At 61.3% G+C, this 14895-nt stretch overlaps 7 protein-coding genes across 7 annotated transcripts; 3 read left to right on the forward strand and 4 right to left on the reverse strand.

The window, feature by feature from the left end:
• Positions 1–278: 278 nt before the first annotated feature.
• AMSG_10502 (uncharacterized protein) lies at positions 279–909 on the forward strand (the record flags this gene model as incomplete). Its single annotated transcript, XM_013898203.1, has 2 exons — positions 279–347; positions 709–909. 2 exons carry the CDS (start codon positions 279–281, stop codon positions 874–876), a joined length of 237 nt encoding a protein of 78 aa, XP_013753657.1. The 3' UTR covers positions 877–909.
• Positions 910–3021: 2112 nt separating this feature from the next.
• AMSG_10504 (uncharacterized protein) lies at positions 3022–4123 on the forward strand (the record flags this gene model as incomplete). The annotated part of the gene is made up of 2 exons (XM_013898204.1): positions 3022–3992; positions 4028–4123. The coding sequence occupies exons 1-2, from the start codon at positions 3117–3119 to the stop codon at positions 4121–4123; spliced, it is 972 nt and encodes a 323-aa protein (XP_013753658.1). The 5' UTR covers positions 3022–3116.
• A 54-nt stretch (positions 4124–4177) lies between these two features.
• Positions 4178–5563, reverse strand: AMSG_10505 (V-type ATPase, D subunit). Its single transcript, XM_013898205.1, has 2 exons — positions 5502–5563; positions 4178–4918 (listed from the first exon to the last, which is right to left on the reverse strand). Exons 1-2 carry the CDS (start codon positions 5537–5539, stop codon positions 4207–4209), a joined length of 750 nt encoding a protein of 249 aa, XP_013753659.1. The 5' UTR covers positions 5540–5563; the 3' UTR covers positions 4178–4206.
• Positions 5564–5772: 209 nt separating this feature from the next.
• Positions 5773–7180, reverse strand: AMSG_10506 (GNS1/SUR4 family protein). The gene is made up of 2 exons (XM_013898206.1): positions 6832–7180; positions 5773–6286 (listed from the first exon to the last, which is right to left on the reverse strand). Exons 1-2 carry the CDS (start codon positions 7162–7164, stop codon positions 5831–5833), a joined length of 789 nt encoding a protein of 262 aa, XP_013753660.1. The 5' UTR covers positions 7165–7180; the 3' UTR covers positions 5773–5830.
• Positions 7181–8401: 1221 nt separating this feature from the next.
• Positions 8402–9339, reverse strand: AMSG_10507 (uncharacterized protein; the record flags this gene model as incomplete). The annotated part of the gene is made up of 3 exons (XM_013898207.1): positions 8402–8512; positions 8579–8785; positions 9133–9339. The coding sequence occupies 3 exons, from the start codon at positions 9337–9339 to the stop codon at positions 8402–8404; spliced, it is 525 nt and encodes a 174-aa protein (XP_013753661.1).
• An 887-nt stretch (positions 9340–10226) lies between these two features.
• Positions 10227–11884, forward strand: AMSG_10508 (uncharacterized protein; the record flags this gene model as incomplete). The annotated part of the gene is made up of 2 exons (XM_013898208.1): positions 10227–10234; positions 10378–11884. 2 exons carry the CDS (start codon positions 10227–10229, stop codon positions 11882–11884), a joined length of 1515 nt encoding a protein of 504 aa, XP_013753662.1.
• A 162-nt stretch (positions 11885–12046) lies between these two features.
• On the reverse strand, positions 12047–14574 carry AMSG_10509 (fibronectin type III domain-containing protein; the record flags this gene model as incomplete). Its single annotated transcript, XM_013898209.1, has 2 exons — positions 12047–13250; positions 13283–14574. The coding sequence occupies 2 exons, from the start codon at positions 14572–14574 to the stop codon at positions 12047–12049; spliced, it is 2496 nt and encodes an 831-aa protein (XP_013753663.1).
• Positions 14575–14895: the final 321 nt, after the last annotated feature.

The raw sequence follows: 14895 nt of genomic DNA on the forward strand, positions 1-14895 counted from the left end.
GTGGAGGGGGGGGATGATTGAGGTTGTTGTTGGATTAATCGTTGGTTGGTGGAGGGGGGGGGATGATTGAGGTTGTTGTTGGATTAATCGTTGGTTGGTGGAGGGGGGGGGGGATGATTGAGGTTGTTGTTGGATTAATCGTTCGCCTGTAGAATTGAATGGCGGAGGAGTGCGACTTGGTGAGGCAGTCTCCCGCCACCACCTCACCCCCCCACCCCCCACCCCAGCCCATCCCTTCCCCACCCCCCACCCCCCCACACACACACCACACCCATACCATGTCCACCTCTACAGAGGACTCTGCCTTTGAGCTCGAGCGCGTCCATCTTGTGCAGCGCATTACCAACGTACGTCCAGCACCAGTGGCGGCAGCAGCGACAGCGACAGCGACAGCGACAGCGACAGCGGAGAGGAGGAGGAGTAGGAGGAGGGAGGGAGGACACGAGGCAGCAGCTGGGGAGACCATGAATGCAGTCTCGAGTGTCTGGCTGTATGTGGTGGCTGACTGGGCCGTGGCTTGGTGGCTTGGTGGCTTGGGTATCGACTGGTGCCTTTTTCGCTGCGGGCACTGCCAATTTCGAGTCAAGGTGGCCATGGCCATGTGGAGCGCGTACTTGCCGCTGGTGAGGAGGATAGTGGCGGAGGGAGAGGGCCTGGTGGTGCGCATGAACTCATGTAGTCGGTGGGTGGATGGATGACGGGGTGTAGGGCCTGGTCGAGTCGGTGGCCATCGCCAAGGAAGTCAACGCCAACATGAGATCGCTCGAGGAGCAGACGGCGGCGCTGGCAAGATGGACAACCGTGTGGAACGGTTTCAGGGCAGAGCTTGCTGCAGGGCATGTCCAAGCCGTTGACATGCTACAGTCATCGCAGTGATGGCCTTCATGAGCTGGCCGAGCCGCTCGGCGGTCGTCAACGAGCCTGATCGGATCGCGCTCGCGTCGGGCGTCGGGATGCGTGCCTGGCAAGGGAGAGAGGAAGAGGGAGAGAGAGAGAGAGAGTAAAGAAAACAGAGGATGACAGCCAATCAGGGCACAGCAGTTTATCATCTTCAGGCACTTGCCTGTCCCCTCCCTCCAGGCAACGGGCCCAGCCGCACAGTCCGGCCGCCGGGCACAGGCACGGCGATGGAGTTAGACTGATAGCCAAGGGGAGGGGAATGGATGGATGGATGGATGGATAGGTTGGTTGGGTAGGTGGGTGGGTGGATGAAGGTGGTGGAGGCAGAGAGGTAGAGCAGATCAGAACTCCCAGGAAAGGATGGTGCGGGTGGGGCGGTCGGCAACCTGACCAGGCTTGCAGAGTGTCAGGTTGACGCGCGAGGCAAACGAGCGCATGCCCGGCGGAACAATGTCATCAAAGGCCGAGCTGAGCGCCGCTCGCGGGAGCGGCGTCGACTTGGGCCGGTTCATCAGCTTGGAGATCTTGGATTGCGCCTTGCGTGGCGACGGTGTGGTGATCTCGGCTTTGGATCGCGAGCGCTTGAGCATGCGCGGGCGCGGCGGGGAGGCGAGGCCAGGCATGCCGGTCGGCACGCACACAACATCGATGTTATCGCCGTCGTCGAAAGCAGGAGCGGCACCAGCACCATCGGCCCCGGCGTCAGCGTCGTCAGCACCACCGCAGCGCCCGGCTGTGCCGACAGCAAGGGCCGGCGAGCAGGGCGGGGCGAGCAGGGCGGCAACGGGCGAGAGCGAGGCGGGGCGATCGGCGGCAACCGCTGCCGAGGCCAGCAGAGCCAGCGTCTCCGAGGCATCAACGTCCGACCTCGGCATCGAGACCGGCGCGGACGAGTCGGAGCAGGGGATCGGCGAGGTCGACGCCGGCCGCTGGCGAGCCGCCGACGGGTGGCAGAACGGCAGCGGGGCGCCACCGCTCGGCGACGGCGTCCGCGAGCTCGATCCGCCGTTGACCTCCGACTCTTCCGGCTTCCACGACAGCTCGGGCATGGCCGGAGAGAAGATGGTGATGGTTGGCCGGCATGCGGCCGGGATCGAGGCCGGGGCCGAGGCCGAGCCTGAGCCCGAGCCCGAGCCCGAGCCCGAGGCCGGTGGCGGGCAGTCAACGGCAGGCCGAGCCGCGGCCGGCGAGATGGCGGTCGACGGGGCAGAGAGCGGGGCAAAAGGCTGGCGAGGGGTAGGTGCCGGCATGGCCTCGCAGGTCATGGCCTTAAAGGTGGTGGGATCGGGCCGAGGAGCGGCAACGACGTTGGTGGAGCGCTCGGTGAGGACGGCGGGCGCATTGAAATTTGAGCAAAGTTTGCCATTGCGCGCGCTCGGTTGGCGGCGGTTTGCCGGGCGCTTAAAGGCCGAGAAACGGCTGGTAAAGGGCGAGGATTCCATGATCTGTTCGGTCGTCATGTGCGGCATGATGGGTACTATGTTGCTACTAGCTGGGATTGACTCCTTCCTCTGTAGATCCTCCGGGCTGGGTGGGGATGTTGGCTGGGCTTGGGCTGGGCGTGTGCGAACTGGGGTGAGGCGCGAGTCGGGTGTCACTCGCTGCTGCCAACGATTCTTCGTTGCCTCGTTCGCCGCCTGCTCGGCACCCGAATCAATGCTGTCTCTCGTTTGGTTAATCGTTGCCGTGCCTGCCATGCCGCTACCACTCAAACTTTCGTCAGCTAAAGAAAGCAGGCGCGGGCGCCAGGCGGCCTATGTCGGCTGCCGAGTGGGCTGCACGCCAAGGCTACAAGCGCACGATAGAGGATACGCATGAGGGTAAGCACAACTTACCAAGGTACGCTATGCTCTTGTCCACAATGTCTAGAAGTTGTGCGGATATCGGCAAAGGGGTTGAGGAGAACAAGGTGATCATAGCACAGCGCGCCAGGTGGCCAGCAAGCGGGGGGCAAGGCCAGCTGGGCCCAAAAGAGCGTTTGGCGGTTTGAGGCGGAATTCAAAAATTTTGGATATTTGCGCGCCGAGCGGTTTGTGGCGGACCGAGCGAAGGAGAGAGAGGGCAGAGCGAAGGGGCGGGGAGGGACCAGGAGGGTGAGCAGGACGACATCGACTTGACTCTGCAGCAACCTGCAAGAGTAGACGCCAAGGCAGACGCCAAGCGAAGTTCACAAGTGGTTCCAGCAGGAGACCAAGGCAGATACAGATAGCACAAGGATGGCGGCGAGCACGACACCTTTTACACCGACGCGAGTCCTCGGCGAGCGCAACACCGGCGGGTGCGAGGCATTTGGCGCTCAAGGCGACAACGGCGGGAGCATGGCGGCAACAATGCGTGGGGAAGGTTCTTCCCTCCTCTGCCAAGCCGTGGACTCGCCGGCGACGGTTGCATGGCGGGATCGGACCGAGGTCATCACACCCATTGATCATGCCATTGTGGTCGAGGCCGCCAACGAGGTCGTGGCGTCGCTGGTGGAAGCTGCGGTGGCTGGTGGCGAGGAGAATGTTCCGAGAGGAGCCGAGGTGGTGACGCCGAGCAAGAGCAAGGCGGCGGGCGGAGCGGCGGCGGACGAGAAGCCGGCGACGCCGCTGCAGGCGCGCTTTGTGGAGGTCATGGCCAAGTCGGCCGAGATGCTGAGCCCGCGGCGGAGCGTGAGCGGCGGGAGCAGCGGAACGCCGTCGGCCGTGGTCAAGGCGCTGGCACGGGTGGCTCAGCTCGAGGCTGATCTTGCTGCGGCCGAGGCTGGCAAGAGCAAGGCCGAGGAGGAGGCGGCGCAGCTGACGGCTGTGCTCGACGAGTTTACGGCCACCGTCGACGAGATCGAGGCGCGCAACGACTCGTTGACGGCCAAGGTGGCCGAGCTGACGGCGGTCAATGCCAAGTACGCCGAGGACTCGATGGCGCTCGAGATGGGCTTCAAGGAGTGGAAGGCCAAGGCGTTGGCGGCTGAGGCCCAGCTCGAAGCGCAGGCGAACACAGTGATCGAGCTCGAGGCCAAGCACTCGAACGAGACAATGCGTGCCCAAAAGGCGCTGATCAAGGCCGAGGACGCACTGGCTGCGGCCGAAGCCGACGCTGCTGCGCGGGTCAAGGTCCTCGAAAACAGCTTCGGGTGGCCGAGACAAAGATCAAGACTCTGAGCGGGCAGGTGGCGGCCAAGGACGCCGAGAACGCGGAGCTCACCCAGATCTGCGATGGCCTGCTCGAGCAGCTGGGCGAGTAGCGTGAGTAACAAACATGTTTGTAACTGTGGCGTGGTGCCGTCGTAGTAGGGTAATGAGCTAGAGGCAGCATTTACCGAGAAAGCTACACAATGAGGTCCTCGTCGTCGTCGTCGAGGAGCGACGGGCCGGCGCCGTCGTCGTCAAGGCCAAGCAGCTCGCGGCGCTCGGCCATGGCAGCGTTCTTGGACTCGAGGGCGTCGGCCTTCTTCTCCTGGATCTTCTTGAGGCGGAAGAACTCCTCGCGTTCGCCCTCGTCGAGCTCTGTGATGATGTACGAGATGGTGTTCTCGATCTTGGGAATGACGACGTGCTCGATGGCGTTGACGCGGCGGTTCGTGAGCTTGATGGCCTCGTCGAGGGTGATGAAGGAGGTCTGAAGTGAGGCGAGCTTGACGAGCGACTGCAGCGCGTCGGCAAACTTGCTCTTGCACTGGCGAATCTGGGCGCCGCCCTTGCCGAGGCCGGTCAGCTCGAGGGCGTCGGACGAGCCCGAGTCCTCGTAGGCGTCAAAGACAGGGATCTTGACGCCGGCCACGTTCTCCAGCTCTGTGCGGATCTTCATGCTTGCCGAGCCGACGTTTTCGGTGACGAGATAGGCAAAGTCGCCCGCCACGTAACGGGCTTTTGTGATGGACATGGCCGAGTCGGACATCATCTCGCCGAGCGCCTGCTTGTATGCCTTGATCTCGGTGGCCACCGACCGGAAGCGGAGCGTCAGCGCGTCAGCCTTCTTCTTCAGCAGCGAGTGGCCCTTCTCTGCCGACTTGAGGCGGATCTTCATCGACGTGAGGGCCCTGTCAGCACGCAGCCGTAGTCGAGCACGATGGGGCAGCAACAACAGAAGTATCGGCATCAGCAGCAGCAGCAGTACCAGCAGCACAATGGTGACCAACGCCACGACGACGACCACCACGACCACGATGACCACGACGACCACCACCACGACGACCACCACCACGACCACGACGACCACGACGACCACGACGGCGATCATCGACCAAAGCCATAGCCATACCCGCCCATTCCACCACACCGTCATTGTCCCGTCATTCGTCAGTCACACGCCAGCAAGACAGCCCCACCCACCCTCTCCACCATACGCACGTGACCACTACACAGAGTACGGAGACCTCCACAAGTAGTACCACATACTCTTTGTACCATACAACACACGAGGAAGTAGGTGGGGGGATGGACGGGAGAGGGTATGTGTGGCGGCACCCTTCCCCACCACACCACCCACACCCTGCGGGTAGGCGGGGGGGAGGGGGAGGAGGGGGAGGGGAGGGGGAGGGGGAGGGGGAGGGGGGAGGGGGAGGGGGGAGGGGGGGCGTGGTGGCTGTGGGGAAGGGGATGGGGGAGGGGAGGGGAACGTACATTCGTGTGGGGAAGACGGGGAAGATGTCCTTGGACATGGCGGATGGCAGGCGCTACGTCAAGTGTGACTTGTGGCTTGTTCTTGGGGTAGTATGGGGGGAGGGGGGGGGAAAGGGCCATGTGACCTGAGCGCTGACTGACTTCAATTGTTTGTTGTTGGGGGAATCGTTGGTGGCTTTGGTGACGATTGTTTGTTGTTGGGGGAATCGCTGGTGGCTTTGGTGACGATTGTTTGTTGTTGGGGGAATCGTTGACGGGTTGGCTAGTGGACGAGACGATCAACGTTTACGATTGGAGAAAGAAGTGTGCTGCCGCCTGGATGTAAGGATCTACTGGTCCTTGGTCTTGGGCTTCTTGTACGCATGGCGGTAGAAGTTCCAGAAGAGGAAGTAGAGGGTGACGGCGTAGAGGCCGTTGAGCGCGCCGAGCGAGCGGAACTTGGGGTGGCCAAAGAACGTGAGGTACGTGCCCTCACAGATCATGAAGCAGAACTGGAACATCTGCATCTGCGTCAGGTACTTCTTCCACCACGGGCGGTAGCCAAAGGTTGAGCCAAAGTAGTAGCCATACATCAGGACGTGGATGAACGAGTTGGCGGCCGCAGCGGCGCCAGCAAACGTGCCCGGGTAGATCCGCACGTTGAGGAGCCAGATCCAGAAAACAGACGCATGATGGTAGACATGCAGGAAGGTGACCTGCGAATACTTCTGCCGGAGCAGCATGATGAACGTGTCGTTGAACTCGAAGATCTTCGAGATGTAGAAGACCCAGAGCACAGACGCCATCTACAATCACAGCACGACGCGCGCACACACACACACACACACCGCACGAATCCAGTTCACGCGCTAAACACCCGTGAGTTCTTGTCAAAGGCGTGCCAAATCCGGCCGACCGCAATGATGGCCCCAACGCCCCGCGGCTCCGCCATCAAAATAGTAAAAAAGCGCCATTTCGTCCAATGTGGCCACTCACACAGCGGGGGGGGGGGGGGGGGGGGGGGGGGGAAAACAAGTCACTCCCACGGACGACAGCGAACAGCCAAGCTCATCAAACTCCTCAAGGAGTTGTATCCTCTGTCTCTCTACCCAAGTGATAACTTTTCCCGAGAAAAAGCGAGTCCGCTTGCTTGTATGAGGTACGGGAAGAACTACCACCCCCGCCCCCCCCCCCCCCCTACCTTCGGGCGAGTGGTCGGCAGCTAAAGCCGTCGGCCGGCGGCCGGCCATCCACACGCGTGGCGGTGGCCGAGCACGAAAGGGGGGGACGGGGCGAGGGGATAGAGAAGGAAATAGTAGAGATGGGAAGAGGGGAAGCGAGTGAGGCGTACCGGGAGAGACTGAGCATTGCGCTCGAGCTCGACAAAGAAGCCCTGGGTGATGCCGAGACGCATGATCTCGAGGAACATGTAGAGGGAGACGGCAAACATGGCAAAGTTGTGGACGAGGCGGTAGTAGTAGAGCTCAAAGGGAGCCGACTTGAGGGGCATGGCCAGGCGAAGGACAAGGGTGATGACCAGGTACGCCGCAGCCACAATAGTGCCAAACGAGTACTCCATACCATACCAATCCGCAACACGCTCATCCGCAGGATGGAACGGCAGGTCGCGGAGCTCGCCAGGGAGCGTCACCAGCTTCTCCACAACCCAAGAAGAGCCAGACATAGTTTGGTTAATTGAGTCAGGTGGTGCCAGTTGACCATTAATCGATGGTTGCCGCCACTGGTTGCCGCCACTGCTACGAGTCGCTAACGCTCGCGGCCGGCTGAGCGAAGCGAAGCAAAGCAGCTGACACCTTACTTCGCTAAGAGCTCCGATGGCGTCGACACAGTCGGCTCCGACGGAGCGGGAACCCACCCGCCCACCCTTTTGATGACGATGCGCTACGACGACGACGACGGGCGCCATCTGGGCGCCCAATTCTTGCCTTGATATCGTGTGTACGCGAGCTATCGAGCTATCGATGGGCGCTCAAGTACACGCGGATCACCGTGCCAATTGGCACGATGTGCTGGCAAAGATGGTCAGCACAGGAAATGCGAGGAAATCTCAAGCCGTCGAGCCAGCGGAGCGACTGCTCGGCCGGCAACCGAGAGTGTTGGCATTCCATCACACCCGGTGTGCCGCGGGCACGGCCGCCGCAGCCATGTCCAGCTATCGGTCCGTCGGGGCCAGTGTGGACTAGTTGTGGTACCTTACAGAAGGTAAGGCGGTATGTTTGGTTGGATCATGTGGTCGCATCTGGGAGTTGGCCCTTCATCGAGTGGGATTGCTGGTACGCCGCTGGCTGGGCAGCCCATCGTGGCGTCAGCTATCGGCGGTCGTGGACAAGCCGATGTACCTGCTGGGAGCTGTATATGGTTGATCCACTACGTTTTGCCGAGTCTACGGGATCTGGGGGGCTATCGTCGATTGAACCTCGTCAGCTGGGATTGCTGGCAAGGATTACCGCCAGCTACGCCGCCATCAGCAACCACCGACAGCCATTGGCCAGCTTGGGCAGCTAATGCATGTTCCGAGTCCTCGACATGGTTCGTCGACTCGACTCAGTCGACTTTCGGTGGCTTGGCCGATCTACTGGAATTAAAGCACTGTGTGTGTGCCGACACCCCAGGGAGCACAATCTTCACGTTGGCCATATTTGGAATCGCCAAAATGCCCGATCAGTCGTCGCGCCACTTTGTCAGAGGGCATGTCTTGTGGGCATCCATGTGTGGTGGCTTTGCGATATCAATCAGACACTTTGTACGAGCCATATATCCACGTACAAAGGGTTACGTATACCATCTGGCGTGTTCTGTACCATGAATTGCGCCTATAAGCCCGTTGTACCTTCGGCCGATGCTGATCACACCGAGTTGTCATGCAGAACGTGCGTAGTAGCGTGAACTGGATGATATCTTCAGCGGTGACGGCCATTGCGGGCGCAGGCAGTCAAGGTCGTGGCCATGGCATTGAACCGGGCAGCGGCGCGAGCAAAGATGTGCGTCGGACCGCGGATCGTGGACGATACCTCGCCGGTGACCGCGCGAGACCCCATCCCCACCCACCTGCATCCGCAACGGCCGTACCAGCCGACGTAGCGGCCACATCGCTCGAGTTTGAAACCATAGCCAGCGAGCGGTTGCGAGCTGCTGACCCTCAGCACAAAGTCCGTGCCGCCAGAGTCGGCAAAGAGCACCACGACGCCGTGGACCTCAACCCGAACGGTGGTGCCGGCCGAGCTGACGCACACGGCATCATGATCAATAGAGAGCTTGCCTGAAGGCATGGCCACATTGATGTTCTACCATCTGGGCCTCACAAGCCCATCGCCCGGGTTGCCGAAAGGCCTCCAACAGGGAGGCGACTGTGACGTTTCCGGGACCAAACTGCCTGTCTTCTGTTGCTATCGATTTAGTGCGAGTGCGGGCGCCGGACGTTGCGCGTTGACAGTGCGCCACGCCCAGCTCTGCTGCCCTTGCCACACCCTGTCAAACCTCCACTCGTCTTTCCCGTCCTCTCTGCGGATGCTTGTTGTGGTGGGCGGGAAAGCCGGATCGGGGGTGCTGAACGGCGGCTGCCTTGGCGAGCGGGAGCCGATGGCCGCGGAACTACTTAATCTCGGAATCGCAGCGGTGGGAGGTCGAATACCACAGGATCAGGCTCCCAATCCATGGGCATCACCCCATCGTACGTCTCCGGGTCGTAGTTACGGTCGTGCGCTCCGTGGCCGGCCGGGGCGGCCTCCTGCGCGATTCGGGTCGTCGCAGGCTCCGACCGTCCAAGACCGAACGCGCTGCTTGCGCGCCAGCCGGCGATTGGAACCGTTGCAGTCTCCAGGGGGTGGATCTGAGCCATAGTCACAGACTCAGAGAAAGAGCTTACCTGCTCGTTGCGGCCCAGCCCTGCCTTGAATGCGTCCTCGTTTTGTCAAGGCGGCAAAAAACGTTTACACCCTTGCGCCTGCCCACCCAAGTCGCATTCTTTCGAACGTTCGTCTCCTGCCACACTCGCGAGTCGCACAGCTGCGGCCTTCCAATCACTGCAGCTCCGCATGGACACGCAAATGCGGTGGTTGGATAATCTGGCAAGAGCATCGCTGGGTGCTTGAACTTCTTGCCGTACGCTAGCTTGCCGGATGGATGGAGTGAGCTTGTGCGGTTGGAAAAAATGGGGATGGCCAAGCCAGCAGCCGTTACAGTCACAGAACTTCGCAGCTGGTACGGCTCACGACCTGCTTACACCAGTTGTAACCCACGCTCTGCATTTGCACTACACCGTACTTGACCAAGCACACACACGAGCCCATGTAAGCTACCTTGGCGCCGACATCAGTTGTTCCCTGCCGACCCGAGATGGCTAAAAATATTCATTCTGCCGACGTCAAACACGCCTTTTCGTTCTCTTCCGGCACCATCCCCCCTCCCCCCCTCCCCCACCCAGACGACTACTCCCATCAACCCCCCTTCACATCCCAGCAGCCTTCGAGTACCCCGTGATCCAGCGTAAACCTCCCAATCACCCCCAAGTCAACCTGTTTACTCACGCCCGTTTTCGGTAGCTAAAAATTGTCGTTGTTCCTCGCCGAAACCACCGCAGAGTCTGCTCAATGACGGCATTTCTCTCAGAACCCACGCCGGCGGTCATGGCGAGCAGCGAGGCGAGCGGAAGCAGCCACGAGAGCGGGAAAAAGTCTGACAACAAGCATAGTGAGGTTGTGGTGCTTGACGGGACTGACTGTGAATATGATAGCGTAGGTGATGCGAGCAGCAGAGGCCATGGCGTGAGAGCAACGAGGGACGGTTGTCCGGGTGGCGGCGACGGCCAAGTCGGCGACGATGGCAATGGCTCGGCGGGCAGGAGGCCGAGTCACAGACCTCGACTGGGGCGGACCAGGCAGGCTACGCTCAGGACCAAGAAGAGTCGATCCAAGCCGCGGCCTGTCTCGGCCATGTACGCGCTTGACATCGATGTGACGGCATCGGGCGATTCGGATGGCGATGCAGGCGCTGGGCGGGTGGTTGGTGCCGAAGACGTGGAGTTGGCCGAGATGACAAGCGGCAGTACCGGCGGAGGAGAACAAGGCGCAGCGTGGTCGCCAGAAAAGTCAGGTGCCGGCATGGCAAGCCCGCAAAGCGGATCAAGTCCGAGCCGGACCGACGAGCTGCGGCGGGCGCGGGCGCGGGCAGACTCGGAGGCGATCCGGACCATGCTGGCGGCGGTGGATGTGCAGAGCGGCGGAAGCCACCACTTTATGGAGATGACGACATCCTCGCTGCTCAATGCCGCGGCCGAGGAAGGACATATCCCGCACTACGACTCGGTACAGAGTCTCCGCGGGAGGTACACGCCTGTGGTGATCATGCACTGGCTCACCCGGCTGCTGGGCTTGACTCGAATCGGAGCGTGGGAACGGGCGGTTGGCATGGTCATCTTTGTTGTGGGCATGGTACTTTTCGGCGCGCAGGCGTACTCGCTCTTTACCAACTTTACGGATCTCAAGCACGGTTCGGTGGTCATCATCGCCGCATGCTGGACGCTGTACAACATGGTCTCACTGGCTACCTTTATCTTTCGCTTCGGCAATGTTCACGCTGGCTGGCTCTTCTCGACGTGGAAAGCGGCGTGGAAGACCGAGACCGACCTGGCCAAGTCTTCCTGGCTTCTCACTATCTTTCTCGGCCTCCTCGCGGTTACTGTCGGCTCCAACGCCATTATCACTATTGTGGCACGGTGGTCCAACCTCTCCCCAAGCGCGCAGCAGGTCTTTCGTGAGATGTTTGTCTTTGATTCGGACGCCATCCAGATCCTGCTTACCATCGACCATCTGGTGGCGACGGCGGTCTTCATCCTCCCTATCGCACTCTTCGTCGACGTCATGCAGACGCTGACCCGGCGGATCGAACGGCTCCACTACTCGGCCATTGTTGTTGGGCGGACGCTGCCCGAGCTGACGATGGATCTCAAGGACCTCGCGCAGTCGTTTGACACCGTCAACGCGGCGTTTGGCCCGTGGCTTGGCGCCGTCTTTGCTATCGAGCTCCCGCTAATTGTCTTTTGCCTCGTCTCGCTCCTCGACTACGCCTCGCTCGACGGCCTCACCATCTTCATCCTTGTCATCTGGGCTCTGATGAACATGGTTGTTGCTGCTGTTGTCGCCCTCCCTTCTGCGCGCGCCCACTCGCTCATCCACAAGCTCGAGGCCGCCATCGCCCTGCACCTCGACGCCGACTCGACGCTCGTCGAGCGCTCCGACTATGTCTTCCTCGTCACCACGCTCAACGCTCACAATATGGGCATCAAGATTGCAGGCGCCACCAACATCACGTTCACCCTCATGTCACAGGCCGTCTCATTCATCGGCTCGTTCTACCTCTTGCTTGTTGGCTTCCGCACTAGCTGAGGCTCTTGGCCGCCACACTCGCACACTAATTGAATGTCGATGCACACACGCGTGTCTTTAGGCAAAGTTGCTCGATGTATACAATCAGGGGCTCGAGCGGAGGTGACAGGCGGATGCAAGATATGTGCAAGGTGGGTGGCGATGGACAATGGCGACGAGGGATCAGACAAGCTCCATGGCCGTACCGGTGCCGGCATCGGTGGCAGGCTTGGACGACTCACGTTGCGTCCCACCGCAGGACCCGCCACGCCGCTTCTTGACAACGATGGTGGCAGCAACGGCGACCGTGGCGACGAGGCCGACAGCGGCAGCGGCACCGATGAATGTCTGGGACTTGAACATGCCATCGTCCGAGCTAGGCGAGATGTTGGTCTGCCCAGCAGTGGCCGAGGCTGGCGGCGGCGGTGAGGCGGAAGTCGGGCTCGGCGGCGGCGGACCAGCAACCGGAGCTGGGCTTGGCGGCGGTGGCGGCGGCGGCGTGGCGCCATCGGATGCGGAGCAGCGCTGATGGGCGGTGATGCCCGAGTCGAGCGAGACTCCGACAACGTCGAGGTCGCCATCAGAATCAAGGTCGGCAGCGATGGCCTGGCGGAGGCGGAAGGTGGCAGACGAGACAACGTGCTTTGAGCCGGCAAAAACGCCCGGGCTGGCGGCCTCGTACCACGTCATCTCGTCGTTGGCGGCTGTGGCGAGCAGGAGGTCAAGATCGCCGTCTCCATCCATGTCGACTGGCTCAACCGAGTAGACTCCCGGCGCAGAGGCGGTGACCTCGTTGACCATCCACGAGCTGGCGTTGTTGGTGTTGGCGAGCCAAACGACGCGGTTGTTGGCCCTGCCGGCGACGACGAGGTCGATATCGCCGTCGTCGTCGACGTCTGCGGTGGTGATGGAGACAGCGGTGGTGAGGTCGGACGAGGTGATGAGCTGCGGAGGGCTGAACGCACCCATGCCGTCGAGCGCAGCGAGCCACGCGACCGAGTCACCGTATGCAACAGCAAGGTCGATCTTGCTGTCGCCGTTGAAGTCTGCAGCAGCAACCGAGTCCGGGTTGGCAAGCGCGGCTGAGATGACCTGCTCGCCGGCAAAGACGCCACTGCCTGCGTTGGGATACCACACAAGGCTGTTGCCATTGGCTGTGGCGACAATGTCGGGCGTACCGTTGGCATCGATGTCGACAGCCTGCACCGAAGTGACCGAGGCTGTCGACGTGTTGACCGTGTTTGCGACCCATCCCGCAGCGGCGTTGTTCTGATGCCACGCAATGTCGGTCTCGCTGGCGAGGACCAGATCGACGTCATTGTCGCTGTCGATGTCTGCTGCAGCGAGGGCACGCGGAAGCACGAGCGTGTCGGCAAAGGCAAAGCCGCTGGGGAAGGATCCGTCACCGTCGTTGGGAACCAAGCGTTGTTGTCAAAGCCGGCGTAGGCGATGTCGTTGTCGCCATCGCCATCAATGTCAGCAACGACGGCACGAACGGGTGTCGGCTCGATGACGACCTCCTGTGGACCGTAGGCGACGGCCGGCGGGCTCCCACCGTAGTTCTGCACCCAGACCACCCGATCGTCGCTATCAAGGCCAAGAACTATGTCGACGCGAGTGTCGTTGTTGACGTCAGCAATGACAATCGGGCCGCCACCATTGGTGGCAGCCGAGACGAGGCGGTGCGCCCAGGCGGTGCCGGCACCGGCGTTCTTGTGAAAGTAGGCAACGTAGCGACCAGAGGAGACAAAGTCGACAAGGCCGTCGCCATCGATGTCTTCGGCGACGACAAACTCAACGTCTTGAATGTTGGCAACGTCGAGGCGAGCGCCAAAGCTGGCGCCGGTGTCGATGTTGGGGTACCAGGCGACGATGTTGTCGCTGTAGAGGGCGACGACAACGTCGAGATCTCCGTCGTTGTCAACGTCCGCGATGGCAACCGAGGAGGCGTCCAAGCCGGCCGAGCCAATGTCGAGGAAGGACCACGAGCTGGCGTCGCCAGCGACGTTGCGAATCCACACGACCTCGGAGGGGGCGACCGAGCCGACGGCGGCGATGATGTCTGTGGCGCCATCAGAGTTGATGTCTGCAAGGGCGAGGGCATTGATGCTGTCGCCAAGATCAGTGACCTCAGACGATGCCCAGTTTGTGCCGTCGGCGTTGGTGTTGTTGAACAGAAGGATGTTGCCGAGGTCGAGGCCGACGACCAGGTCGATGTCGCCGTCGGCGTCCATGTCTGCGGCGGCGATGGAGATCGCACTGCGGGTGCCCGAGCTCACGGTGACCTTTGTCCACGAGCTGCCGTCCCGAGCAGCGTTGGCGTAGAACACCACTTCATCGGGCCCGGAGCCCGAGTTGATCGCGAGCGCCACGTCGTCAGCGCCGTCACCGTCAAAGTCGCCGACAGCAACATCCTTGGCCACAATGTTGAGCACGATTGAGCTCTGCGCATACGAGCCATCAGGCTGCTGCATGAGGAGATGGGCAGAGAAAAAAGTGCCACCGAGGACGACAAAGTCGGGCCGTCCGTCGTTGTTAAAGTCGCCCTTTGCCATGGCGGTGATACCGTCATACTCGGCGATGAGCGAGCCTCCGTTGCCCACAAACGGAGCACAGGCGGACAAGCCATCCACCGAGACGGCTGCATGAAGAGTAACAAGAGCCACCAGCACAAGCGACCTAGCCCACATCCATAGCATGCCTGTTGTCATACCCATATGAGTCTCCTCTACCGCACCACTCTCATCTATTTTTCAATTCAGCACAATATTTAGAGTTCCAAGCCGAAAAAAAACTCGGCGCGTGGGTAGCCAGCCTCGGCGTGGGTCACACCGCCCAAAGCGGGCAGAGGGCATAGCGGAAGAAATAAGACCGGAAAAGACCAGTTTACATGCTGACAAGAGAGAGGAGGTGTAGATGTAGTAGTGGTGCATGTTTAGACGGTGTGGCATGTGGTGGACGTGGGCTAGAGTAAGCGGGGGGAGGGGGAGGGGGGGGAGGGGGGGGGGAGGAGGGAGGGAGGGACGGTACGG

This window comes from Thecamonas trahens, assembly GCF_000142905.1.
Source record: "Thecamonas trahens ATCC 50062 unplaced genomic scaffold supercont1.58, whole genome shotgun sequence".
Lineage (NCBI taxonomy): Eukaryota > Apusomonadida > Apusomonadidae > Thecamonas > Thecamonas trahens.